This window comes from Heliconius melpomene, unplaced genomic scaffold, assembly GCF_056956725.1.
Source record: "Heliconius melpomene rosina isolate 202511_hmr_F unplaced genomic scaffold, ASM5695672v1 ptg000051l, whole genome shotgun sequence".
NCBI lineage: Eukaryota > Metazoa > Arthropoda > Insecta > Lepidoptera > Nymphalidae > Heliconius > Heliconius melpomene.
The window spans coordinates 211,769-237,599 of NW_028181876.1; the positions used below are offsets into that span (position 1 = coordinate 211,769).

Consider the following 25,831-nt stretch of genomic DNA (forward strand, 5'->3'; position numbering starts at 1 on the left):
TCCCCGACTTACAGGCGACTCTATTGATTATAGCCAAGCTATCAGATACTTGGCTACGCAAGTCGGAGACCATGTGCTCCTCACCGCAAAGTTCCAGGGGCACATCCGAGAGCCTAGAACTTGTTCTAGTTTGTATCGCCGCGGAGATTTCAGCAACTTCCTCCTCCGCCCTCAGCCGGCGCTCCTCGCGCTTGGCATCGTTTAGCGCCTTCTTTCCAGCAGCTAGCCCTATATTCTCATCAGGAATATTTGGTACGACCACGACTCCCTCTGGCCGAAGCAACCTTCGCTTTCGGCTTGTCTCTGTCTCCCCATCCGCATCCGAGGATTCAGAGTTACTCTTCCTGTGATGGCGCCTCTTTCTGTCCTTTCGGAACTGCGCTTTAGCCCCCTCGATAGCATTGGAGCTGTTCGACCCAACAGACATCACGCCATCGGCGTCTGACTCGGAAGCCGCCCAGAAACGGCCTCGCGACGAAAGTGACGACCTGGACCTACCTCTTATAATAGAGGCAACCTCCTCATGGTCCAGACGCTCTAACACGACTCGCGCATCCTTCAACCCCCCTCCTATTGGCACAAGTGCCGGACTTTTGCCCCTTTCGAGCAAAGTACTCCCTACGCCTTTCTCGGGCACAACTACTACTCCGCCCATCTCGGGCAACAACAGATCACCGCCCTCCTCGGGCCTCCCTACGTCATCATTTTGGGTTTTTAAGTTAACATTTTCCATTTTGTTCCCACGAGTGTGGGGGAAAAACGGTCCATCCGAGCAGTGCCCCCTGTACTCGGATAAGCCTATTACGCCAGGGTGTCGGCCGGTACCCTGGCGGGACCAGCAGTAGCGACTGATCTCCCCATCAGCCATGAACCCCTCGCGCTGCTTCGCCGCTTGGGTTGGGGTAATTTTTTATAGAGGTTTTCTTCCTCGCAGCCCGGCCGGTAAAGGCAAGGCCCTCAGTTCCACTCCTGATTACGAGACATGACCGCAACCAAGAGTGGAGTTCCGATATATTCGGCGCTGGCACATCACTGCACCTGCGTGGCGGTAGGGTGAGTACACACCACGCACGCCCTCCGGTTCCTCACACTGTGACCTCTGCATGACAGAGGACACGCGAAGAACCACGCCGGATTATTAGCCAGCGAGCAATCATTACCCAAGGACGAATCCTGTAGGCACCAATTACTCGCCGCCCAGGGTGCACCGGTCCGCAACACTGTTCGTCCCCCCCGAACGACAAGCATTCGAGAAAGGGCCAACAGCGGGTGAACACACGAGGAGGTCATCCGACCAAGCACCCCAACCTAACCTGACATTTTTTTTTTTTTTTTTAACATGAGGAAATCCTTTTACGGATACCGGCCCGAGTGGGGACTCGAGCGGGTTATGTGGGACTCATGGACCGGCTGAAGGCCAATCCCATTACCCACTAAAACCTCACGGTGCTCCTCCTCGACCGCCACTGACCGCGAGACGCGGGGACTAGAATCGTCCACGAAACGCGGCGGCGGGAGCCTGCTAGGCACGTCGCGGAGTCAAGGGTGTGTGGGCACCCTCGACGGCCTGCTCGGAGTTGCACGCGGGAGCAACCTGCGCGCGCCTACTCGGGCCAGGTTGGTAGGCGGCCAGCTTCCCCAAACTGACCGCCCTCTGGCACATTAGGGCGGAAGGCGGCGGTCGTGTGCCGCCCTCCGGCGACCCGGTCTCTTACGGTGGATGGCGACTTCGGCAAAAGCCTCCCTCGCCCGTTCCGCTGACTCCTTCGCGGGCATCACTGCCTCGCAGAAGGATGGTTTTCGCCACTTACCGCCGGCACCTTCCCGCGCATTCCCGCGGGTTGTATACCACCTTGAAGGCCCCTCGGAGCCCGAACGATCGACACCAGTTTCAACTGAATCCGAGCGGGGAAAACTGAAAAAATCGGTTTTCGCCACTTACCGCCCGCACCTTCCCGCGCATTCCCGCGGGTTGGAAAAAATCGTTTTTCGCCACTTAGCGCCCGCACCTTTCCGCGCATTCCCGCTTGTTGTATACCACCTTGAAAGCCCCTCGGAGCCCGAACGATCGACACCAGTTTCAACTGAATCCGAGCGGGGAAAACTGAAAAAATCGGTTTTTGGCACTTACCGCCCGCACCTTCCCGCGCATTCCCGCGGGTTGGAAAAAATCGTTTTTCGCCACTTAGCGCCCGCACCTTTCCGCGCATTCCCGCTTGTTGTATACCACCTTGAAAGCCCCTCGGAGACCGAACGATCGACACCAGTTTCAACTGAATCCGAGCGGGGAAAACTGAAAAAATCGGTTTTCGCCACTTACCGCCGGCACCTTCCCGCGCATTCCCGCGGGTTGTTTACCACCTTGAAGGCCCCTCTTTCAGTTTTCCCCGCTCGGATTCAGTTGAAACTGGTGTCGATCGTTCAGGCTCCGAGGGGCCTTCAAGGAGGTATACAACCCGCGGGAATGCGCGGGAAGGTGCCGGCGGTAAGTGGCGAAAACCGATTTTTTCCAACCCGCGGGAATGCGCGGGAAGGTGCGGGCGGTATGTGACGAAAACCGATTTTTTCCAACCCGCGGGAATGCGCGGGAAGGTGCCAGCGGTAAGTGGCGAAAACCGATTTTTTCCAACCCGCGGGAATGCGCGGGAAGGTGCGGGCGGTAAGTGACGAAAACTGATTTTTTCCAACCCGCGGGAATGCGCGGGAAGGTGCCAGCGGTAAGTGGCGAAAACCGATTTTTTTCCAACCCGCGGGAATGCGCGGGAAGGTGCGGGCGGTAAGTGGCGAAAACCGATTTTTTCAGTTTTCCCCGCTCGGATTCAGTTGAAACTGGTGTCGATCGTTCGGGCTCCGAGGGGCCTTCAAGGTGGTATACAACCCGCGGGAATGCGCGGGAAGGTGCCGGCGGTAAGTGGCGAAAACCGATTTTTTCAGTTTTCCCCGCTCGGATTCAGTTGAAACTGGTGTCGATCGTTCGGGCTCCGAGGGGCCTTCAAGGTGGTATACAACCCGCGGGAATGCGCGGGAAGATGCGGGCGGTAAGTGGCGAAAACCGATTTTTTCAGTTTTCCCCGCTTGGATTCAGTTGAAACTGGTGTCGATCGTTCGGGCTCCGAGGGGCCTTCAAGGTGGTTTACAACCCGCGGGAATGCGCGGGAAGATGCGGGCGGTAAGTGGCGAAAACCGATTTTTTCAGTTTTCCCCGCTCGGATTCAGTTGAAACTGGTGTCGATCGTTCGGGCTTCGAGGGGCCTTCAAGGTGGTATACAACCCGCAGGAATGCGTGGAAAGGTGCGGGCGGTAAGTGGCGAAAACCAATTTTTTCAGTTTTCCCCGCTCGGATTCAGTTGAAACTGGTGTCGATCGTTCGGGCTCCGAGGGGCCTTCAAGGAGGTTTACAACCCGCGGGAATGCGCGGGAAGGTGCCGGCGGTAAGTGGCGAAAACCGATTTTTTCCAATCCGCGGGAATGCGCGGGAAGGTGCGGGCGGTAAGTGACGAAAACCGATTTTTTCCAACCCGCGGGAATGCGCGGGAAGGTGCCAGCGGTAAGTGGCGAAAACCGATTATTTCCAACACGCGGGAATGCGCGGGAAGGTGCGGGCGGTAAGTGACGAAAACCGATTTTTTCCAACCCGCGGGAATGCGCGGGAAGGTGCCGGCGGTAAGTGGCGAAAACCGATTTTTTCCAACCCGCGGGAATGCGCGGGAAGGTGCGGGCGGTAAGTGACGAAAACCGATTTTTTCCAACCCGCGGGAATGCGCGGGAAGGTGCCAGCGGTAAGTGGCGAAAACCGATTTTTTCCAACCCGCGGGAATGCGCGGGAAGGTGCGGGCGGTAAGTGACGAAAACCGATTTTTTCCAACCCGCGGGAATGCGCGGTAAGGTGCCGGCGGTAAGTGGCGAAAACCGATTTTTTCCAACCCGCGGGAATGCGCGGGAAGGTGCCGGCGGTAAGTGGCGAAAGCCGATTTTTTCCAACGCGCGGGAATGCGCGGGAAGGTGCTGGCGGTAAGTGGCGTGACAAGCCGTGGTCAAGGCTATGGCCGGCAGCGAGACGTCGTGGGATGCGGTCTCATCCTTCTGCGAGGCAGTGGTGCTCGAGAAGGAGTCAGCGGAACGGACGAGGGAGGCTTTTGCCGAAGTCGGGCACAATACCTGAAGGACAGGCGGAAGAGGCCTCGGAAGCCGATCGATCAGTCGGGGTCTTCTGGTGAAGGAGAGCCAGATAGACCGGCGACAAAAGTGGTTGCCTTGAGGAGACGGAAAGGTCTCGGTGAGGCAGAAAGGAAGGAGTTGCCGCTGAGGTCAGAACAGGAGGTGTCTGACAGCGCTGCGGCCGTACTGGCCAGGGCTAGCTCCAGGCTCTCGGACATGTCTCTACCATCCGAGAAAAAGCAGGACGAAGCCATACTTGCGTCTGACCTACAAAATCAGGTGGTGGACAGCCTAGCGGTGATAAGGAAGGTTGCCAGCAGATCGGGAAACCTTAAAGGAACTTTCACCAAGGCCTTTTGACGGATACCGGCCCGAGTGGGGACTCGAGCGGGTTATGTGGGACTCGTGGACCGGCTGAAGGCCAATCCCAATACCCACTAAAACCTCACGGTGCTCCTTCTCGACCGCCACTGGCCGCGAGACACGGGGACGTGAGTCTTCCGCGAAACGCGGCGGCGGGAGCCTGCAAGGCACGTCGCGGAGTCAAGGGTGTGTGGGCACCCTCGACGGCCTGCTCGGAGTAGCGCGCGGGAGCAACCTGTGCGCGCCTACTCGGGCCAGGTTGGTAGGCGGTCAGCTTCCCCAAGCTGACCGCCCTCTGGCACATTAGGGCGGAAGGCGGCGATCGTGTGCCGCCCTCCGGCGACCCGGTCTCTTACGGCGGATGGCGACTTCGGCAAAAGCCTCCCTCGCCCGTTCCGCCGACTCCTTCTCGAGCACCACTGCCTCGCAGAAGGATGAGACCGCATCCCACGACGTCTCGTTGCCGGCCATAGCCACGGACCACGGCCGGCAGGGAAAGGTCGTCCCCTATGACGTCGCGCAAAGCGCTACGTTGAGACGCCCAGGCTGAGCACACCTCCAACGTGTGCTGGGCCGTCTCATCGAGGCAGTCGTCGCAGTGGTGGCAGCGAGCGTCGGGCTCCCTCCCGGCGATCCGACACAAGTAACCCCCGAAGCAGCCATGCCCCGTGAGCACCTGTGTCATGCGGAAGGTTAGGACGCCGTGACGCCGCGCTAACCACTGGCGGAACACTGGACGAACAGCCTCGATCGTCCTCAGGCCGGCAGTTGGTGTTGCCAGCCGAGTTTCCCACAACTCCATTGCGGCTACCCGCACCTCCTCAGTGCGTGCCTGGCTTGCCGGTTCCCCGGACACTAGGCCTATTATTTCTTCATTTGGTTCATATATTTCATTATTTTCCATAATTTTAATTATTATTATTATTTGAGAATCAATAATTAATCAACGAATAATCCTATTTTCATTAAATATACCATCCTCTATTGAATGATATCAAAATTTACCTCCTTCTGAACATTCTTATAATGAACTTCCTATTTTAAGAAATTTCTAATATGGCAGATTATATTCCGGTTCCGGTTCCGGTTACGACAGCGTAAACATCGTTACAGTGCAACTCCCCAATTAATCGTATTTTTTAATATTAAAGTACCACTTCGAAGCTGTTATTATCACAATCTAATAAATATAAGTGTCAAGAAGATCTGGAGATAATAGACTTGGTTTTTCATACGAGAATTATTCTAAATACAAAGTGTGAATGTGAAACGAACAATAGTGAGGTTATCTTAAGTGACAATTAAAAGGAAGTTTATATTGAAACTGACATTGACTTATCAGTGTTACCAGTGACAAATTAAAATTGTCTTTAACTTTTTATTTGTTCTGTCTAAATTTAACCTACCGTCTTCCGTAATATTTAAATATACAAAACAATATTTGGTAGAAATGGATGAACAATTTCAACTTTTATTCGATAAAATGAAAATTGAACTCTCGAAGCAAACAATATCGATAACAGAGTCTATAACGAATACAATTATGGAAAGGATGGAAGAAAAATTACAGCCGATTGTTATGGAAAATCAAAAACTAAAAGCAAATGTAAGAAAGTTAGAAGAAGAAGTAGAACAACTGAAAAGGGAGAAGAAAAATAATAATTTGGTTTTGTTTGGTGTAAAAGAGGAGGAAAAATCATTCACTCAGCTACTAGAAAAAATAAAAAAGATTTTCAAAGAAGATTTAGATATTAACATAGAAGAATGGGAGATTAACAAAATGTTCCGACTTGGCAAAATAAACAGGGAGAATAAAAAACTTCGACCAATTCTTCTGTCCTTATTATCAGAAATGAAAAAAGGTGAAATTATGAAGAATAAAAAGAATTTAAAAGACATGTATATTAAGGATGATTTTTCTAAAGAGACATTGGAGAAAAGGAAAGAACTAGTACCAAAACTGGAGGAAGAGAGGAGGAAGGGGAATATTGCATACCTAAAATATGACAAACTTATTATAAAAGAAAACAAGGACAAGCGTAAGAGACAACTGTCTTCATCGCCCCAGACCAACGCACAACCTAAGAAACAGCAGACATGGACGCCGAAGGACAACAGAGCTAACGCTTTTGATATCATGAGAAATAGATCTAATTCTCTTTCTAACTATACAACTAATAAAAACCAATAGCAATTAACGAGCCGGAAAACTAAACAAAATATCAGGAAAGAAAATGAAAATACAACGAAACAAAACTCTCCCCCAAGCCGACTGGTCCTCGTGGGGGAAAATGACCTAAACCCTCTAAGCAAAAAAATCAAACGAAAAAGAAACACAAATTCAGATATATATATCGCAACTCTAAATGCGAGATCTCTACGAACAGATGAAAAACTCATAGAACTAGAACTGGCGTTAGATAATATCAAATGGGATATAATTGGAATAAGCGAAATGAGACGCCTTGGTGAAGGGATTCAAAATCATAATGGTAAATTTCTTCTACATTACATGGGCGAAACACCTGGGCTGTATGGAGTTGGCTTTCTTGTTAAGAACAACTTGGCTAGCAGAATAGAAGAAATAAGAGGAATTAATGAAAGAATAGCACTCCTCAATATTAAACTACTTTTAAATCATGGAAAAGAAGAAACATGGACTATCATCCAAGCGTATGCCCCAACTGAAACAAATAAAAAAGAAGATACCATAAAAACTGAACATTTTTACAAAGACTTACAATCAACAGTACAAATTTCTAGCAAAAATCTTATTGTAATGGGAGATTTTAATGCCCAAATAGGGACCTGCAACATAGGAGAAGAATATACAATAGGCAAACATGGATATGGTCAAAGAAGCGACAACGGACAACGGTTAGTAACCTTTGCAATGGAAAACAAACTGAGCATTTTAAACAGCTTTTACAAGAAGAAAAAAACTAAAAAATGGACATGGATATCTCCTAGCGGCATGCATATGAATGAAATTGACTTTATATTAACCAATAACAAAAGAGCATTTAAAGATGTGAATACTGTAAACCAGCTTAATTTCAATACAGACCATAGAATGATAAGAACAATACTATCAGGCATTAGAATACAAAAAAGAAGACACATTAATAACAATAATACATACAAAACCACATCAACACTCACTGAAAATAATAAACCATTCCTTGACAACCTGAAAAATGCAATGAACACTATCGAAAAAACCAATTATAAATCAATCCAAGAAAGATACAATGATATTTTGAGTATACTAAAAGGGGGAATCAATAAAACAAACAAACAAAAAAATGAAAGCATTTTATCTGCAGAAACAAAGCAATTGATTAGTGAGAGAAAAGAACTTATACGGAAGGGAAAAAGTAAACAGACAATAGAGAAAATATCGGAACTAAGCAAAAAGATAAACGAGCACATAAGAAAAGACAGGAAAATAAAAAGGCAGAGAACTATAAAAGCTTTTATTAAAAAAACTGGTGGAATCAAGAGAGCCCTAAAAGAATTGAATCAAAAGAAAACAATAATACCAAATATAAAAACAAAAAATGGACACGCCTTAAGTAATAGGCAAGAGATACTCAAAACAGCCACAGACTACTATAGGACACTTTACCAAAGACAAAAAACATCACAGATAGACGATCAAAACTACATAACAACTAAACATTCAGAATTAGTACCCATAATATTACAAGATGAAGTGATGAAGGCTGTAAAAACACAGAAATTAGACAAAGCCCCAGGTTCAGACCAAATATCTAATGAGATAATAAAACACGCAATGCCAGTGCTCGCTCCCATCATAACGAATTTATTCAACGATATATTAGCAACCGAAACCATTCCTAATGATTGGACAAAATCCACTATCACCTTGTTACACAAGAAAGGGGACAAGGGAAACATAGGCAACTACAGACCAATAAGTTTGATGTCGAACATCTATAAGATCTTTTCAAAAATCATATTATCACGGATTACTGTAGCACTCGACGAAAACCAACCGAAAGAGCAGGCGGGTTTTCGCAGCAAATTCTCGACGATAGACCATATTCACGTAGTTAGGCAGGTCCTTCAAAAGTACAAAGAATACAATAAGGCTTACTACTTAGGGTTCGTTGATTTCAACAAGGCTTTCGACTCCGTAGATCATAGTAGCATCTGGAAGGCATTAGAAAGCCAGGGAGTACATGCTAAGTATATCCGGATACTAGAGAAAATCTATTTGAGAAGTAGCGCCAAAGTTAAACTGGAAAGAACAGGGGAAGAATTTCCCATCGAAAGAGGCGTCAGACAAGGAGACCCAATATCACCGAAATTATTCTCTGCAGTTCTAGAAATGGTGTTTAGAAATTTGCGATGGGATGACATTGGGCTCAACATTAATGGAGTAAAACTTAACCATCTACGCTTTGCAGACGATATTATACTGTTTTCGGAGACTCCAGATAGCTTAGAACACATGCTACAACAACTGTCAGATGAAAGTGCCAAAGTAGGCTTAGCAATTAACACATCAAAAACGAACGTTATGACAAACTCGGCTAAAATAGACATTAAAATAAATTATGGACAAATGGAAATAAAATATGTTAATGAATACATATATCTAGGTCAACTATTGTCTACAGAAGATACAATGCAAAAGGAAATAGATAGAAGAATAACAAGCAGTTGGAAACGGTTTTGGTCATTGAGTGAGGTGTTGAAGGACAAGGATATGCCTATTAAAGACAAAAGAAGAGTGTTTAACACATGTGTTCTGCCATGCTTATCATATGGATGTCAAACCTGGTCATTGAACGATAAACAAACTAAAAAAATCAAAATATGTCAAAATGGAATGGAGAGAAGCATTATGGGAGTGAAAAGAAAGGACAAGGTGAAATTACAGATTATAAAGAGCAAAACAAAATTTGAAAACATATACACAACATACAAACGCCTTAAATGGAGGTGGACAGGACACATGCTAAGAGAAAGGATAGAGAAGTGGACACATCTTATTACAGAATGGTACCCGCGTGATAGCAGAAGAAGTAAAGGTAGACCAGCTACACGTTGGGAAGACGATTTCAAAAAGATTGCTGGACCAGCATGGACACGAGTGGCGAAGAATAAAATAAAATGGAAAGCTTTAGAGGAGGCTTTTGTCGAAGGACAAGCTGAAAAAGAGAAACCACTTTAGTTTTAGAATAAAGTAAATGTAATTTTCAGCAATAAAGGCTTATTATTATTATTATTATCCTTTTTTTAGAAATGGCAACCTGATCTAATTTAAATTACCAAAATAGAGCTTCTCCATTAATAGAACAAATTATTTGAAAAAAAAGATTTCTTTCTATATATTTCTTTTATGTGTGCAATAAAGTATATTCTATTCTATTCTATTCTAAAATGATTCCTCACCGCTGAAATGCGTAAAAATGCTCAGAAAAAAGAAATGAAGAAAAAAATTTCAGAAATAATAAATAAAATTATTCCTCACCGTAAACCTTTTGATACTATAATAGTATGTTTTCCTTGGAATGTTCTTTCTCGACAAATATCTCGTCATCATTAAAATATAGTTAATAATACGATAATATATCCAATAAATAATAAGTTTATATTAAAATTATGAAATCATTTTACTAAACCAGTTACTAAGGTTATTACTCCAATAGCTCCTGTTAAGGGTCAAGGTCTAGTCAACTAAGTGATAGGGATGATTATGATTAGACATTAATTTACTTCTCTAGAATAAAGAGTTCTTAAAATAGAAATTACATAAGATTGAATAATTGCTACGGCAGATTCAAGAATTAATAATAAAATTTGAACAATAATTAAAATAATTTATAAATAATTAAGTATTTTAATACCTGTATTACTTAATAAAGTTAAAAGTAAATGGCCTGCAATTATATTAGCTGTTAATCGAACTGCTAAAGTTCCAGGTCGAATAATATTACTAATAGTTTCAATTAGTACTATAAAAGGTATTAAAATAGTTGGTGTTCCCTGAGGAATTATATGAATAAATATATGTTGTGTATTATTTAATCCCGTCAAAAACATAAATGTAAAATGAAAGCCAAGTTCAGTAATAAAACATATGCTTTCAGCGATAAAAGAAGTGAGATGTAAATGTATGCCAAGTTCAATGGTCAGTCCTGAAATTTATTTTTAACAATATAAAATATTTTATAACAACTGTAAATGCCCATTCTTCTTACAACTTGGAGACTTTATTTATGTCTAATATCTGATTTGGCTAGTTTTCAAATTAATTTACATCGATATAAATGAATGTATTCAAATTGTATTCTACTCAGATTCTATTGTAAATTCATATGAAAATTAATTCATCAATTCATGTTAAAAATAAATTTCAGGACTGACCATTGAACTTGGCATACATTTACATCTCACTTCTTTTATCGCTGAAAGCATATGTTTTATTACTGAACTTGGCTTTCATTTTACATTTATGTTTTTGACGGGATATCATTACTTTTTGTACAGAAATCATAAGTAGAAAGGTTTATAATGTAATCAAAATCAAAATATTCTTTATTCAATTAGGCCATTACAAGTACTTTTCCTATAGGAAGCTACTACGGCAAGAAACTCAATAGTTGCTCAATAAAAAACTCATAGGACATTTCTGTTCGCCGAATAAACCAAGTAGGACACCATTGTGATAATACACTTCTATCTTAATCTATCTATCTATATATATAAAAGGACGTGTCCTCACTGACTGAGGTAAGACGCACGCACAGCCGTAACCGCTGTGCGTAGAAACGTTAAATTTGGACAAAAGTTTACTTTCGTAATCTGGACATCCACTAAGAAGGGATTTTGAAAAATTTTAACCCTAAAGGGGTGAAATAGGGGCTCAAAGTTTGTATGGAAAAAAAATTTAATCGGCACCGATTTTTATAAAATTTGAAATTTCGATTTTTAAAAGTATTTAATTGAACACGTGTTTCATCGTTTTCTAGAATTCTCCCCCTAAGCAAATAAGGGGTTGAAAGTTTATATGGAAAAATTCTTATCTCCCAACGATTTTTATAAAATTTGATATTTAGACTCTTAAAAATATTTAATTGAACATCTGTTTCATGGTTTTCTAGAATTCAGCCCCTAAAGGTGCAAATAAGGGGTTGAAAGTTTGTATGGAAAAATCTTTAAATCGCCACCGATTTTTATAAAATTTGATATTTAGACTCTTAAAATATTTAATTGAACATGTGTTTCATGGATTTCTAGAATTCACCCCCTAAGGGTGCAAATAAGGGGTTGAAAGTTTGTATGGAAAAATCTTTAAATCGCCACCGATTTTTATAAAATTTGAAATTTTGACTCTTAAAAATATTTCATTGAACATAAGTTTCGTGGTTTATTTTAATTCATCCCCTAGGGGTGTAAATAAGGGGTTGAAAGTTTATATAGAAAAATCTTTAAATCGCCACTGATTTTTATAAAATTTGAAATTGAGACTCTTAAAAATATTTTATTGAACACGTGTTTCAAAGTTTATTAGAATTCACCCCTAAGCAATAAGCAAGCGAAGCTGCGCGCGTCCGCTAGTACTGTACAAATCTACTGCAGCCTTTATTTCGGAAGTAGCTCCGTACGTAGTTAAGCAAAGCATGTCTTCTGTAGAAGAGTAAAGATTCCCGTTTCGAGCGCTAGTGTAGATACTTAAATCATTCCAGTTACGACATACGTACTCTACCATAGTCTCGCGCAATTTATTAGTTTGTTGTATATCAATACGCTCAAACGAAGAATATGCAATAGCATGGAAGAGACAGCTCCCATCGGGAGGCATTGGAACAATTCGGTGTAAGGTTCTTGTTTCAACCACAAGCAATTCTATTGAACGACTCATTGTTTAACATGTCTTGGAAAAAATATAAACAATAAGTTTATTAAGTGCTGACGGTACAAATCTGAATTGATATGATCCCAAGGTCGACTTCGTTCTCTGCCGTTTCCACAAGTGTTCCTAAAACCAGTAAAATCATGAAACCCAGGCCAAAAAAACCATTAAAATATGAGCGCCTTCGTACAATAAAATATATCTAATATAATTAGGTATTTACTTTTTTATTATGGTCAATAATATTATGTTTTATTACTCTTAAGACGATATTTAATTATATATGAAAATTTATTATATTTATCTATGAATCTCGACTATAGTTTTTATTTTGTTGATTAAATGACAGTTGTCAGATTAGAAAATAATGAATGTATGCTGCGTTTAGAAATCTGATATATTTATTATTATTTTTTTCTAATTTCATTATTTTGTTGGAATAACTCAACACGCAATGCCTCCAGAGTTCGATGGAAAGAGGGGAACTGAGTGTCTTAACACTAGGTTCCCTCTGTCTACCCCGCTATGTGTGGGATACACCGTAAAGCGGATTTATTTATTGGAACGAAGTTCCTTACGGCAGGCTTGGAAGGGATAGGGATTTCGCTGCGTGAACGAACTGAAAAAAATGTGATAGTAAAACCGTAAGAAAAATGCGTGGAATAAAACCGTTAAATGAGACGTGCGCAGGCGCGACAGTCGCATACACAGACGAGTAATGTATAATACCTTTCTCTTTCTCCCTCTTTCTTTTTTTAGTTGATAATTTGAATTACGATGTTTTTTTATTTTAAGTAATTTATTACATATTTCCTAAAATACTGAATTTTCTAAATACTTTCTTGTACTTAAATAAAAACAAATCAGCAAAATTTAAGAGATAAATCAAGAAAACCTACATAAAATTGAGCACGACTTTTTTTGCAATTTGTGTCGATTCTACATTAGCCGAAGGACTCGTCGTTCGTCGAACTTCGTTCCTAACTGGTGTCCCACGACACCACATTTTGGCTTTTTTTATTATTTTGTTTAAGTAATTTTTAATTTTCTCTTATTTTTTTATTAACAATTACTTAAATTTTTACTGTTAATAATTACTTTATAATTACTTCTGTTAAGATAGCTGGTAGGCTGACAATGTTTCAAAATAAAAATCAAATCAGCTTCACTCTGTATCCCGCACACAGAAGAGTAGACAGAGAGAACCTAGTGTTAAAACACTCAGTAACTAGTAACCAGTAACCAGTCAGGTTTTACAGTCACACTTTATGCCCCTGTGCCACGACTGACCTTACAGATAGTATATTATTATTAAATTTTATATATATTTCTATCAATATAATTACTTTTTAAAAGCTTTTATTTATATTTATTTTTTAGTGTATTTTTTTCTGCTTTAGGATTCTGTACCTCGAAAGCAATAAAACAGAACCCTTATAGGAGTTAGTACTTAAATATTGTAATAATAATTTGTTATAATAATTTGTTATTTGTTATCATTGTGCCGATAGTGGTTTCGGTTAACGGTTTAATAGCGAAAAGCCTCGACCAACACCTTAAGAGGCTATCGCTTAGCTGTTGGATCAAGAACCGGATACAGAAGGCAGTATTACTTGAGACGGCACGTATTGTGCGGAGGTTCCTCTCTCTGGAGCCCTAGCCACCGATGGCTTGGACCCTTGTCCCGCCCTCGGAAGAGTGGTTTTTTTATATTTTTAAATGTATCTTTTTTATAATAATTTATATTTAAAAATGTAAAAGTGATTCACTAATTTAATAAAAGTTCTTCAGGTATTTAATATCAAATACGTTAATCGACTATGCAAATGCTCTTAGTATAATAAGTACTAAAATGTTTAAATTATCTATATATATAAAAGGACTTGTCCTCACTGACTGAGATAAGACGCACGCACAGCCGTAACCGCTGATGGTAGAAACGTTAAATTTGGACAAAAGTTTACTTTCGTAATCTGGACATCCACTAAGAAGGGATTTCGAAAAATTTTAACCTTAAAGAGATGAAATAGCGGTTCAAAGTTTTTATGGAAAAAAATTTAAATCGGCACCGATTTTTATAAAATTTGAAATTTAGATTTTTAAAGGTATTTAATTGAACACGTGTTTCATCGTTTTCTAGAATTCTCCCCTCTTATTATTCCCCCCCTAGAGAGAACCTTTAGGGGTACAAATATTCATAAATATTCATAAAATTTGAAATTCAGACTCTTAAACGTATATAATTAAACATATGTTGTATGGTTTTCTAGAATTCACCCCCTAAGGGTGCAAATAAGGGGTTGAAAGTTTATATAGAAAAATTTTTAAAACGCCACCGATTATTATAAAATTTGCAATTTAGACTTAAAAATATTTCATTGAACACATGTTTTATGGGTTATTAGAATTCACCCTTAAATAGGCAATCGAAGCTGCGCGCGTCCGCTAGTAATAAATAATAATGAAGGATGTTAATCCATTTATTATATTTTTATATTTTTACGTGAAGCCCTTGAAGTCCACATGATGACAGGCTTTCTCAGGACATAAATTAGAGTCATTTTCAGCTACAAATGGAGACATATCTTATCTTAAAATATACTTGAAAGCATCGTGTTGTTTTCGATGGCTTACGTAAGTAATAGTGAAGTTAGTCTACAAAACAAATAAAATATTTACTAACGTGTGACATAAATAAAAGCAAATTATATATATATTAATTATATATATTAATAAAAGCAAATATATATAAATAATGCATTGCTCTTATTTTGTTGGCAGGCGCTATGCCTAAAAATCAGTTATCATTAACTTTGATTGCTATGCTTTCATTACAGGTGCTATAAGTAAATGTTCCTAATTGAATCTATTTATTGAAAAATTATAAGAAAATATTTAAAAAAATACTAGTTTCGGATTTTTCCCTTGACATACACCCAATTACTTAACCGGATGCTAAATTTCACCATTCTAGATCATCTGGAACTTGGTTAACATTAAGGTCTATAGGTCAGTCACCCCCCTAAAAATTTACGATTTTTGGACGTCATTATCTAAATAACTGTTTGAGCTGTGTTTATGAAATTTTATGCACGTATGCAGGTAGGGGGTCTAAATATTTGAGCCAAATATGACAGCTTTAGGTGGAATAGTTTTTGAGTTACGAATAGGTAAAAAGTGACTTCAAATCGTTCGTGTAAAATAACACACGGTGCTGCTCGCCAGTTTTGTTTGTAAAAACACTTGTCTACGCGCTCCGCGCGTTTTAAATCATCCATAAATTATAAATCTTAATCATAATGTTAAAGATAATGAAAGGGATATATTAAGATGACTTGTTCTAGTAAAAATATATGGGAATAAACCTAAAAAAATATTAAATAAAATAAAAAAGAATAATGAAATAAAAATAAAAGTTGATCCATTAATTCTATTTGGTTCTAATAAAGTTTTAAATTCATTATGAAGTTTATTAGAAATAAAATTTCATAATAAATAATGACGATTAGGAAAAAATCAGAAAGATAAAGGAATAAATAATAATCCAATAAATGTTCTAATTCAATTAAATGGGAAATTAAATAAATTTGTTGAAGGATCAAAAATTGAAAAAAGATTATTTATCATTTTCAAAAAATTTTTTTAAAATTATTTTTATTAATTTTTTTAAAATTAAAATTATTTTTATAATTATACTAGCGACCCCCTTGCGGCTTCGCCCGCTTTTACTACTGGATTATTCATATAATGTATGTTTGCAAAGCATTTAAGATAATGTGAAAATTAATTAAACTCTAATGCAGCCCGCATTTTCGTAGTTTCAATAAGGATTTTCCAATTGTTTTACTCGGCAAGGATTTTTTTAGTAGGTACCGTAATTTTAAATCTGTGCTACTAATCTTTTCAAGTACTTATTAAAATATATTTAAATTACTATTTTTAGATAGTTAAATGACATTAAATAATACATTCAACTCGAATTATCCAATACGTGCAAACGCATCTAAATCTTCGTTGCTATAAAGGCAGGCGGGTTTTTTTTTTCGAGCTTGTGGTTAATGCTGAAGAGGGTATTCTGTCCCTGATGAAAAGCAAGCACTACGTGGCTGCCTGTGACGAAAATTAAATAGAATGCATCGGCCGGGAATTGAACCCGGGCTGCCCGCGTGGCAGGCGAGCATTTTACCACTGAACCACCGATGCGTGTAAGGCAGGCGGGCGCGGCGGACTCGCTTGTATAAGCATAACGTCGCGAGGCGCGTTTCGCAGCATAGGATTTTTTGATATTGTAACAACTTCTAAAGTATTTATTAAAATGAAAAACAGAAAAAACAGTTTTGATCTACATTAAATGGCCAACGTAACTAATATACTTATTTATATGCTGAGAGTAAGGGATAAGTGAAACTTGACTCGATACAGTTGATATGTGAACGGCGTGATGTGTCAATAATTAAATGCGTTTTTCTCTAAAACTATTCGCAATTTCGAAATAGTTTAAAAAGCAAATTTTATCTTCGTTTAACGTAGAAATTTAATAAAGTATTTTAAAGGATAAGGATTAATACCATTATGGAAAAATATCCCTCACAATAAAAAATATATTGAAATTACTATTTTTAGACAGAAATATGATCACTACACGTTATCCTTAAAAGATAAAAATATGCTATCGCGAACTTTTTTGTAGATCTTATTAAGAGGAACAATACTCTAGTACATTATTTTCATGTAGTACTTAACATTAAAGCAGCGCATGCGCGAAAGTGTCTCAACGGGTAGGACTTTATACATATTTATCGTATTTATGTTAATTTATATAAGAATATACAAATAATAAACTATATATAAACCTTCCCTGAGAAATACTCGACCTAATGGTGAAGACCGCATAAAAATCCGTTGGGTGGTTTAGAAGAAGAAGAGTTAGAAATTTCAGACAGACACAAAAAGCGACTTTGTTTTATAAGATATAGGAAATAAAATAATTTATAATTATAAAACTAATAAAAATAGAAATAAAAAATAATAATGAAATTATTCAATTGATAGGTATTATTTGAGGAATAAAAGAATATTACAAAAAGTAATAATTTAAATTTGACATATTTATGTTATTTATTAACTAATTCTTTATCATTAGAAGTAAATGCTAATTTACTATAAAATGGTTTAAGAGACCAGTACTTGCTTTCAGTCATCTAATGAATAATTATTAATTCAATTAATAAAGTTTCTTATAGGGATTCTTTCAATAACAATAGGTATAAAACTATGATTTGCCCCACAAATTTCAGAACATTGACCATAATAAATTCCAGGACGATTAATAAAAAATCTAGTTTGATTTAATCGTCCTGGATTAGCGTCAATTTTTACTCCTAATGATGGAATTGTTCAAGAGTGAATTACATCTGTAGCTGTAACTAAAATACGAATTTGATTATTTATAGGTAAAATAATTCGATTATCAACATCTAAAAGTCGAAAATTATTTAAATTTTCATTAGATTGAATTATATATGAATCAAATTCAATGTTATTAAAATCAGAATATTCATATCTTCAATATCATTGATGTCCAATTGATTTTAATGTAATTAAAGGATTATTAAGTTCATCTATAAATTAATTTTTAACAAAAACAAAAACCGACTTCTAACAACGAACGGTGTCAAGCTAATGCTAATACAACACCTTTAGGAATTGTGCTCAAGATGGCATACTATGATAAGATGACACACTACCAATATTGATGAAACTATTAGCGCTAAGTGCGATCTTGTGACGTTTTAGAGAGTGTCTGTAGATGCAGCTAGTGCTTAAATTCAGTATGGGTGCAAATGAATGCAGATGGGCAAGTAATTCATGTTTTCGTTATTTTCAATTGCAACCAATTTTTCTTTCACTTTTGCTTGATGGTGAAAAGACATGTAAGACAAAGATTTTCTATTTGAACTAATTTTAAATATAAAATAGGATTATTATATGACACAACTAACGCTAAAAGCGCATCCTAACCTATAAACTTTTGTCACAGCGGTTAAAATTAAATTCATATATCTATTGGGCAAGATGACATACAAAACGTGAGTATAAGATGGCATACTATCTTACCCTTACAAATAGAATCGATGTATTTTTTTTGCTTTACCGACAAAAAGCTTGGCAATTACAAACGAATATATATTGGTCACAAGAAGACATGGATAAGGCTGCTAGAGCAAGGGCATTCAATAGTCACAAGTGATGAAGCTTATTTCCCTTTTGGAAAAGGAGGTGACTGATAACGGAATCCAACCTCATAAAATTTGCAACATGTATGAATCTGGCCTTAATACTGTTTAAAAGCCCCCAGCAAAGAAGAAACTATTTGTGAACTATGCTCGACAAATAATGATGGAATTTTTATGCCACATACTAAGTATGTCATTTTACCCTGTAGATATTTCGTCTTATACTAGTCGACCTAAGTGCGACTTTTGTTTATTTTTATGATGTTTGAAAGATGATTGTTCTGAAACTAAAATAATTTCATAGATTATGAAATATATAATAGTATACGCAATATGCTGTTCTCAGATCACTTTATTTATTTGAAATATTTGTCTTCAAACAAAAAGTATGTCATCTTAAGCACAATTCCCCTACTACAATATCTAATTACTAAGCCTGTTCTACTGAGCACCGACTTCAAAATTATAAAATCTTTGTAAAATTATTTTTCACTTTTTAGTTCGTTGTTAGAAGTCGGTTTTTGATTTTGTTAAAAAATAATTTATTTTACGATTTTAAGTGATGGGTAGATCTTAAAATGATGCTTCTTGAACGAGTGGTGATGGTGGTGGTAGTGGTTGTCAACGAGTGGTTGTGGTTGTCCCATGTAAAACTTCATTTAATTAGGGTTTATTTTTGCGCAAAGTAACATTTTGGTATATTGACAAGAACATACATAAAAAGTATTCGGGCGAATTGGAAATCTCCCTTTTTTGAAGTTGGTTGAAAATGAGAACATTCTCTTTTTTGAGGTTGATTGAAAAGAAATGTAACGATCAGGAATCTCACTTCTGACATCGAGTTAAAAAGTTTTTGCTTGTAACTATTACAGTATAATCAATTTTTTACCAAAAAAAACAAACTTTCTCAAATTTCACCGGATTCCATAATCGGAATCTAGCCAAACTTTCACCAAATTATTCTTGAAGTGTATCCTTTCAAATAAAATAAGAATCATCAAAATCAGTTTGCGCGACATTAAGTTATGCGTCTATTTGTCGCGCACATACCTAATGCAAATTTAAGACTTATGTGATTTTCTCATGGATACCATTGTCAGACATGGACCAAAAAAAAATGGGACCATTCGGGAAGCTTCACCTTTCAAATAAAAAAAAAATATCAAAATCGGTTCACCCAGTCAAAAGTTATGAGGTAACAAACATAAAAAAAAAATAATAAAAAAAAAAATAAAAAAAAAAAAAAATACAGTCGAATTGATAACCTCCTTTTCTTACAGAAGTCGGTTAAAAATATATAACAATCGTAATGATGGAAGTGCAATAAAAATTAAAGTAATAGCTGGTAAAATAGTTCAAATTAATTCAATTATTTGACCCTCTAATAAAAATCGATTAATATAATTATTGAAAAATAAATTTATTATTAAATATGCTACTAAAATTGTAATTATAATTAAAATAATTAATGTATGGTCATGAAAAAAAATAATTTGTTCTATTAATGGAGAAGCTCTATTTTGGTAATTTAAATTAGATCAGGTTGCCATTTCTAAAAAAAGGATATTCCTTTATAAATGGGGTTTAAATCCATTACATATAATCTGCCATATTAGAAATTTCTTAAAATAGGAAGTTCATTATAAGAATGTTCAGAAGGAGGTAAATTTTGATATCATTCAATAGAGGATGGTATATTTAATGAAAATAGGATTATTCGTTGATTAATTATTGATTCTCAAATAATAATAATAATTAAAATTATGGAAAATAATGAAATATATAAACCAAATGAAGAAATAATAGGCCTAGTGTCCGGGGAACCGGCAAGCCAGGCACGCACTGAGGAGGTGCGGGTAGCCGCAATGGAGTTGTGGGAAACTCGGCTGGCAACACCAACTGCCGGCCTGAGGACGATCGAGGCTGTTCGTCCAGTGTTCCGCCAGTGGTTAGCGCGGCGTCACGGCGTCCTAACCTTCCGCATGACACAGGTGCTCACGGGGCATGGCTGCTTCGGGGGTTACTTGTGTCGGATCGCCGGGAGGGAGCCCGACGCTCGCTGCCACCGCTGCGACGACTGCCTCGATGAGACGGCCCAGCACACGTTGGAGGTGTGCTCAGCCTGGGCGTCTGAACGTCGCGCTTTGCGCGACGTCATAGGGGACGACCTTTCCCTGCCGGCCGTGGTCAAGGCTATGGCCGGCAGCGAGACGTCGTGGGATGCGGTCTCATCCTTCTGCGAGGCAGTGGTGCTCGAGAAGGAGTCGGCGGAACGGGCGAGGGAGGCTTTTGCCGAAGTCGCCATCCGCCGTAAGAGACCGGGTCGCCGGAGGGCGGCACACGATCGCCGCCTTCCGCCCTAATGTGCTAGAGGGCGGTCAGCTTGGGGAAGCTGACCGCCTACCAACCTGGCCCGAGTAGGCGCGCACAGGTTGCTCCCGCGCGCTACTCCGAGCAGGCCGTCGAGGGTGCCCACACACCCTTGACTCCGCGACGTGCCTTGCAGGCTCCCGCCGCCGCGTTTCGCGGAAGACTCACGTCCCCGTGTCTCGCGGCCAGTGGCGGTGGAGGAGGAGCACCGTGAGGTTTTAGTGGGTATTGGGATTGGCCTTCAGCCGGTCCACGAGTCCCACATAACCCGCTCGAGTCCCCACTCGGGCCGGTATCCGTCAAAAGGCCTTGGTGAAAGTTCCTTTAAGGTTTCCCGATCTACTGGCAACCTTTCTTATCACCGCTAGGCTGTCCACCACCTGATTTTGTAGGTCAGACGCAAGTATGGCTTCGTCCTGCTCTTTCTCGGATGGTAGAGACATGTCCGAGAGCCTGGAGCTAGCCCTGGCCAGTACGGCCGCAGCGCTGTCAGACACCTCCTGTTCTGACCTCAGCGGCAACTCCTTCCTTTCTGCCTCACCGAGACCTTTCCGTCTCCTCATGGCAACCACTTTTGGCGCCGGTCTATCTGGCTCTCCTTCACCAGAAGACCCCGACTGATCGATCGGCTTCCGAGGCCTCTTCCGCCTGTCCTTCAGGTATTGTGCCCGTGTCCTTGACTTCTCTGACACCATCGACACAAAACTTTCAGTATCTGAGTGCTTTGACTCCAACACTCCCCACAACCGTCCATATGATGATCCGGACCCTCGTCTCGACCTGACACTACCGACAGTCGACATTCCGTCATCAACGTCCAATCTGGTCAGAACCACTCTCGGCTCCTTCCACACTCCTACGTTCTGGCCATCACCAACTGACCCCTGCGCAGCGACACTCGAAACAGACACTCTTCGAGACGCCGCAACAACACCAACAACTTCCTCCGCCTTAAGCACATCTACTCCTCCCATCTCAGGCAACATCACATCGCCGCCCTTCTCGGGCTCAACACACTCCACCTCATCGTTTTGGTTTTTTGTTTTTAGAAATTCCATGTTGTTCCCACGAGTGTGGGGGAAAAACGCTTGTTCCGCCGACTCCTTCTCGAGCACCACTGCCTTGCAGAAGGATGAGACCGCATCCCACGACGTCTCGCTGCCGGCCATAGCCTTGACCACGGCTTGTCACGCCACTTACCGCCAGCACCTTCCCGCGCATTCCCGCGGGTTGTATACCACCTTGAAGGCCCCTCGGAGCCCGAACGATCGACACCAGTTTCAACTGAATCCGAGCGGGGAAAACTGAAAAAATCGGTTTTCGCCACTTACCGCCCGCACCTTCCCGCGCATTCCCGCGGGTTGTATACCACCTTGAAGGCCCCTCGGAGCCCGAACGATCGACACCAGTTTCAACTGAATCCGAGCGGGGAAAACTGAAAAAATCGGTTTTCGCCACTAACCGCCGGCACCTTCCCGCGCATTCCCGCGGGTTGTATACCACCTTGAAGGCCCCTCGAAGCCCGAACGATCGACACCAGTTTCAACTGAATTTAACTGAATTGAATAGAAAATATATTAATCATAAATTTTCTCTAATTAATAAAGCTGAAATTAATCAACCAATGTTATTAATTGAAGAAAAAGCTATTAATTTACGTAAAGAAGTTTGATTAAATCTTCCTACAGCTCCAATTATTACATTAAAAATTATAATAAAAATTAAAAAAATAAAATTTATATTATAAGATAATAAAATTATTGGTGAAATTTTTTGTCATGTTATTAAAATAAATCTATTAAATCATGATAATCCTTCTATAATATTAGGAAATCAAAAATGAAAAGGAACAGAACCTATTTTTATTAATATTGCAGAATTTATAATAATTGATAATAAATCATTAATAAATATTTTTATAAGAAATAAATTCAATAGGATAGAAAATAAAAAATTAATTGATGCAATAGATTGAGTTAAAAAATATTTTAAGGAAGCTTCTGAATTTAATAGATTATTGGGGGAAGAGATTAAGGGGATAAATCTAAGTAAATTAATTTCTAAGCCAATTCAGCATCCTAATCATGAATTTGATGAAATAGAAATTATAGTTCTGAAAAATAAAATAAATAAGAAAAATATTTTATTGGAATTATTAATTAATAAAATAAAAAATAAGAATAAAATATTCTAAAGATGAATTTATATTCATTATAAAAAAATTATATTTTAGTGTAAAATGCACAATAATTTTTGTCTCGTGTGTGTCTCACTGTCGTGTGTGTTCTCTGTCATGCAGAGGTCACAGTGTGAGGAACCGGAGGGCGTGGTGTGTACTCACCCTACCGCCACGCAGGTGCAGTGATGTGATAGGAGCTGTATTTGCTATTTTAGGGGGTTTTGTTCATTGATATTCTCTATTTACTGGATTATTATTAAATCCTTATTTATTAAAAATTCAATTTATTTCCATATTTATTGGTGTTAATTTAACATTTTTTCCTCAACATTTTTTAGGATTAGCTGGTATACCCCGTCGTTATTCTGATTACCCAGATAATTTTATATCATGAAACTATGAAAAAATGCTCAGAAAAAAGAAATGAAGAAAAAGATTTCAGAAATAATAAATAAAATGAATGAATGAAAAACTTAAGCCCACGTAAGTTGTGGAAATTTCTGGAATCGCTAGGCATTGGCCGGCAACGTAAGGATTTGAATTGCAATCTAGACGTTGATGCCTTGAATAAACACTTTGCCTCGATAACATCTATGGACAACACAATTGAAGCAAATACATTGAATTATATCAACTCCTTGCCGTCTCCCACAATCGTTCCTTTTAACTTTGCTTCTATAACCTCATCCCAGGTAAGAAACAGTATCCTAGCCATCAAATCTGATGCTTCTGGTTATGATGGCATCAACCGCAAAATGATTATTTTGCCCTTGGAAGTCTTAGTTCCAGTCATTACCCATATTTTAAATTTTTCTATTTCCCATAACACTTTTCCCAGTTTGTGGCGCATTGCCCGCATTATCCCCATACCCAAAACCAAAGATCCAAAATCCTTCTCTCACTACCGTCCTATCTCCATCCTTCCTTTCTTGTCAAAGGTCTTGGAACGTATTGTTTTTCAGCAACTAAATCAATATCTATTTGACAACCATATATTATCCGAGTTCCAGTCTGGATTCCGTAACGGGCATAGCACAGTCACTACTTTGATTAAAGTTTGTGACGATATCAGACTTAGCATGGACAAACAAAATCTTACAGTCATTGCTTTGCTGGACTTTAGCAACGCCTTTAATTCTGTTGATACTGATCTCTTGGTTGCTGTTCTGCGTTCAATAAATATCTCTCCTGAAGCCACTGAGTGGTTCAGAAGCTATTTATGTGATCGGCAACAGTACGTTCAAGCCAATGACAAGTCATCTTCCCTTTGCTCTCTTTCTGCCGGTGTTCCCCAAGGTGGTGTCCTCTATCCTCTCCTTTTCTCCATTTTTATTAATTCAGTTTCCCAAAATCTCTCGCTCTTCCTTTCATCTATATGCTGACGACCTTCAAATTTACTTAGCCGCCCCGTTTGATGATGTTAGTGAGGCTATTCATAAGCTTAACGAAGATTTGCGGAATGTTAGTAGGTGGAGCAAATCTTTTGGCTTAACTGTCAATCCTGCCAAGTCACAAGTCAGTATTATTGGTGGCTCTAAGCAACTAAAAAAACTTGACCAGAATAGCCTCCCTGCTATACAGTTTGGCGGCGTCGATTTGAGTCTGAGTCCATCTATTAAGAACCTTGGTATTATTTATTTTTTTTATTTTTTTTTATTTTATTTTACAGAAAACAACAGCATATTAATAACTACTTATAAAAAAAAAAAAACTTATACAAAAAAATAAAGCCAATGTGTGTATGTATATGTGTGTGTGTGTATAACAATAAGCAATTATGTAGATTGAAACCGTTTAATTTGGTTTCTAAAAGAATCTGCAGATAAATGGAAGAGATCAATATGAGCATACTTTTTATTGTATAATAATGGTACACGAGAGAAAAAAGAGTTATCCGCGTATTTAGTATGTGATGTAGGTACATAAAATAGATTAGACTGGGCTATTCTAGTTCTTTTTATAGGTACGTTGATATTTAGACATGAAAGCAATTCGGGTGAATCAATGCTGCCTGACAGAAGATTATAAATTATCATCAAGTCCAATAATTCACGACGATCACTTAGCGAAGCAATATGAAAGTGTTTACAGCTTTCCTCATAGGTCCCAAAATTCCTATATATTTTAAAGTTCAGGTGTTTAATAAACTTTACTTGTATAGCTTCAATAGCATTTATATATTTAGCAAACTGAGGATTCCAGATACAACTACCATACTCTAATATGCTTCTTACAAGCGCAAAATAAACACTCTTTATACAATTAATGTTTTTGAAGGGTTTACATGAACGAATAACAAAACCTAAATATTTGTAAGCTTTATTCGTAATGTAATTAATATGTTCATTCATTTGCAATTTGCTATCCAATAAAATACCTAAATCACGAACCAAATGAGTTTTGTTAATCGGAGAGTTATTAATAATATAGGCATGATCGATTAAAGTGTTTTTTCGTGTAAAAGTAATTTGACTGCATTTTTCGACATTGACAGTAATCCTATTGTTTCTATAATATTGACTTAACCTATCTAAGTCGCTTTGGATCAATAAGCAGTCTGTAATGCTGTTCACTTTCATGTACACCTTCTTATCGTCTGCAAACATTGAAAACTTAGAATGTTTAAAGCAATCTCTT

The 25,831-nt window shown here is 39.0% G+C and overlaps 2 protein-coding genes across 2 annotated transcripts; both read left to right on the top strand.

Annotated features, from left to right (window-relative positions):
- The first annotated feature begins 5,389 nt into the window (after positions 1–5,389).
- LOC146526417 (uncharacterized) lies at positions 5,390–6,719 on the top strand. The gene has a single exon (XM_085207161.1). The coding sequence runs from the start codon at positions 5,972–5,974 to the stop codon at positions 6,710–6,712; it is 741 nt and encodes a 246-aa protein (XP_085063287.1). The 5' UTR covers positions 5,390–5,971; the 3' UTR covers positions 6,713–6,719.
- A 257-nt stretch (positions 6,720–6,976) lies between these two features.
- Positions 6,977–9,724, top strand: LOC146526418 (uncharacterized). The gene is made up of 3 exons (XM_085207158.1): positions 6,977–7,616; positions 7,848–9,023; positions 9,150–9,724. The coding sequence occupies exons 1-3, from the start codon at positions 6,977–6,979 to the stop codon at positions 9,722–9,724; spliced, it is 2,391 nt and encodes a 796-aa protein (XP_085063284.1).
- Positions 9,725–25,831: the final 16,107 nt, after the last annotated feature.

Excerpts from the sequence above, each read along its gene's own strand:
- LOC146526417 (XM_085207161.1), top strand. The coding sequence starts at position 5,972 with ATGGATGAACAATTTCAACTTTTATTCGATAAAATGAAAATTGAACTC.
- LOC146526418 (XM_085207158.1), top strand. The coding sequence starts at position 6,977 with ATGAGACGCCTTGGTGAAGGGATTCAAAATCATAATGGTAAATTTCTT. Across the intron at positions 7,617-7,847 it reads GATAAGAACAATACTATCAG|AAACAAAGCAATTGATTAGT; the intron begins GCATTAGAATAC and ends TTTTATCTGCAG. Across the intron at positions 9,024-9,149 it reads ACAACAACTGTCAGATGAAA|GTCAACTATTGTCTACAGAA; the intron begins GTGCCAAAGTAG and ends ACATATATCTAG.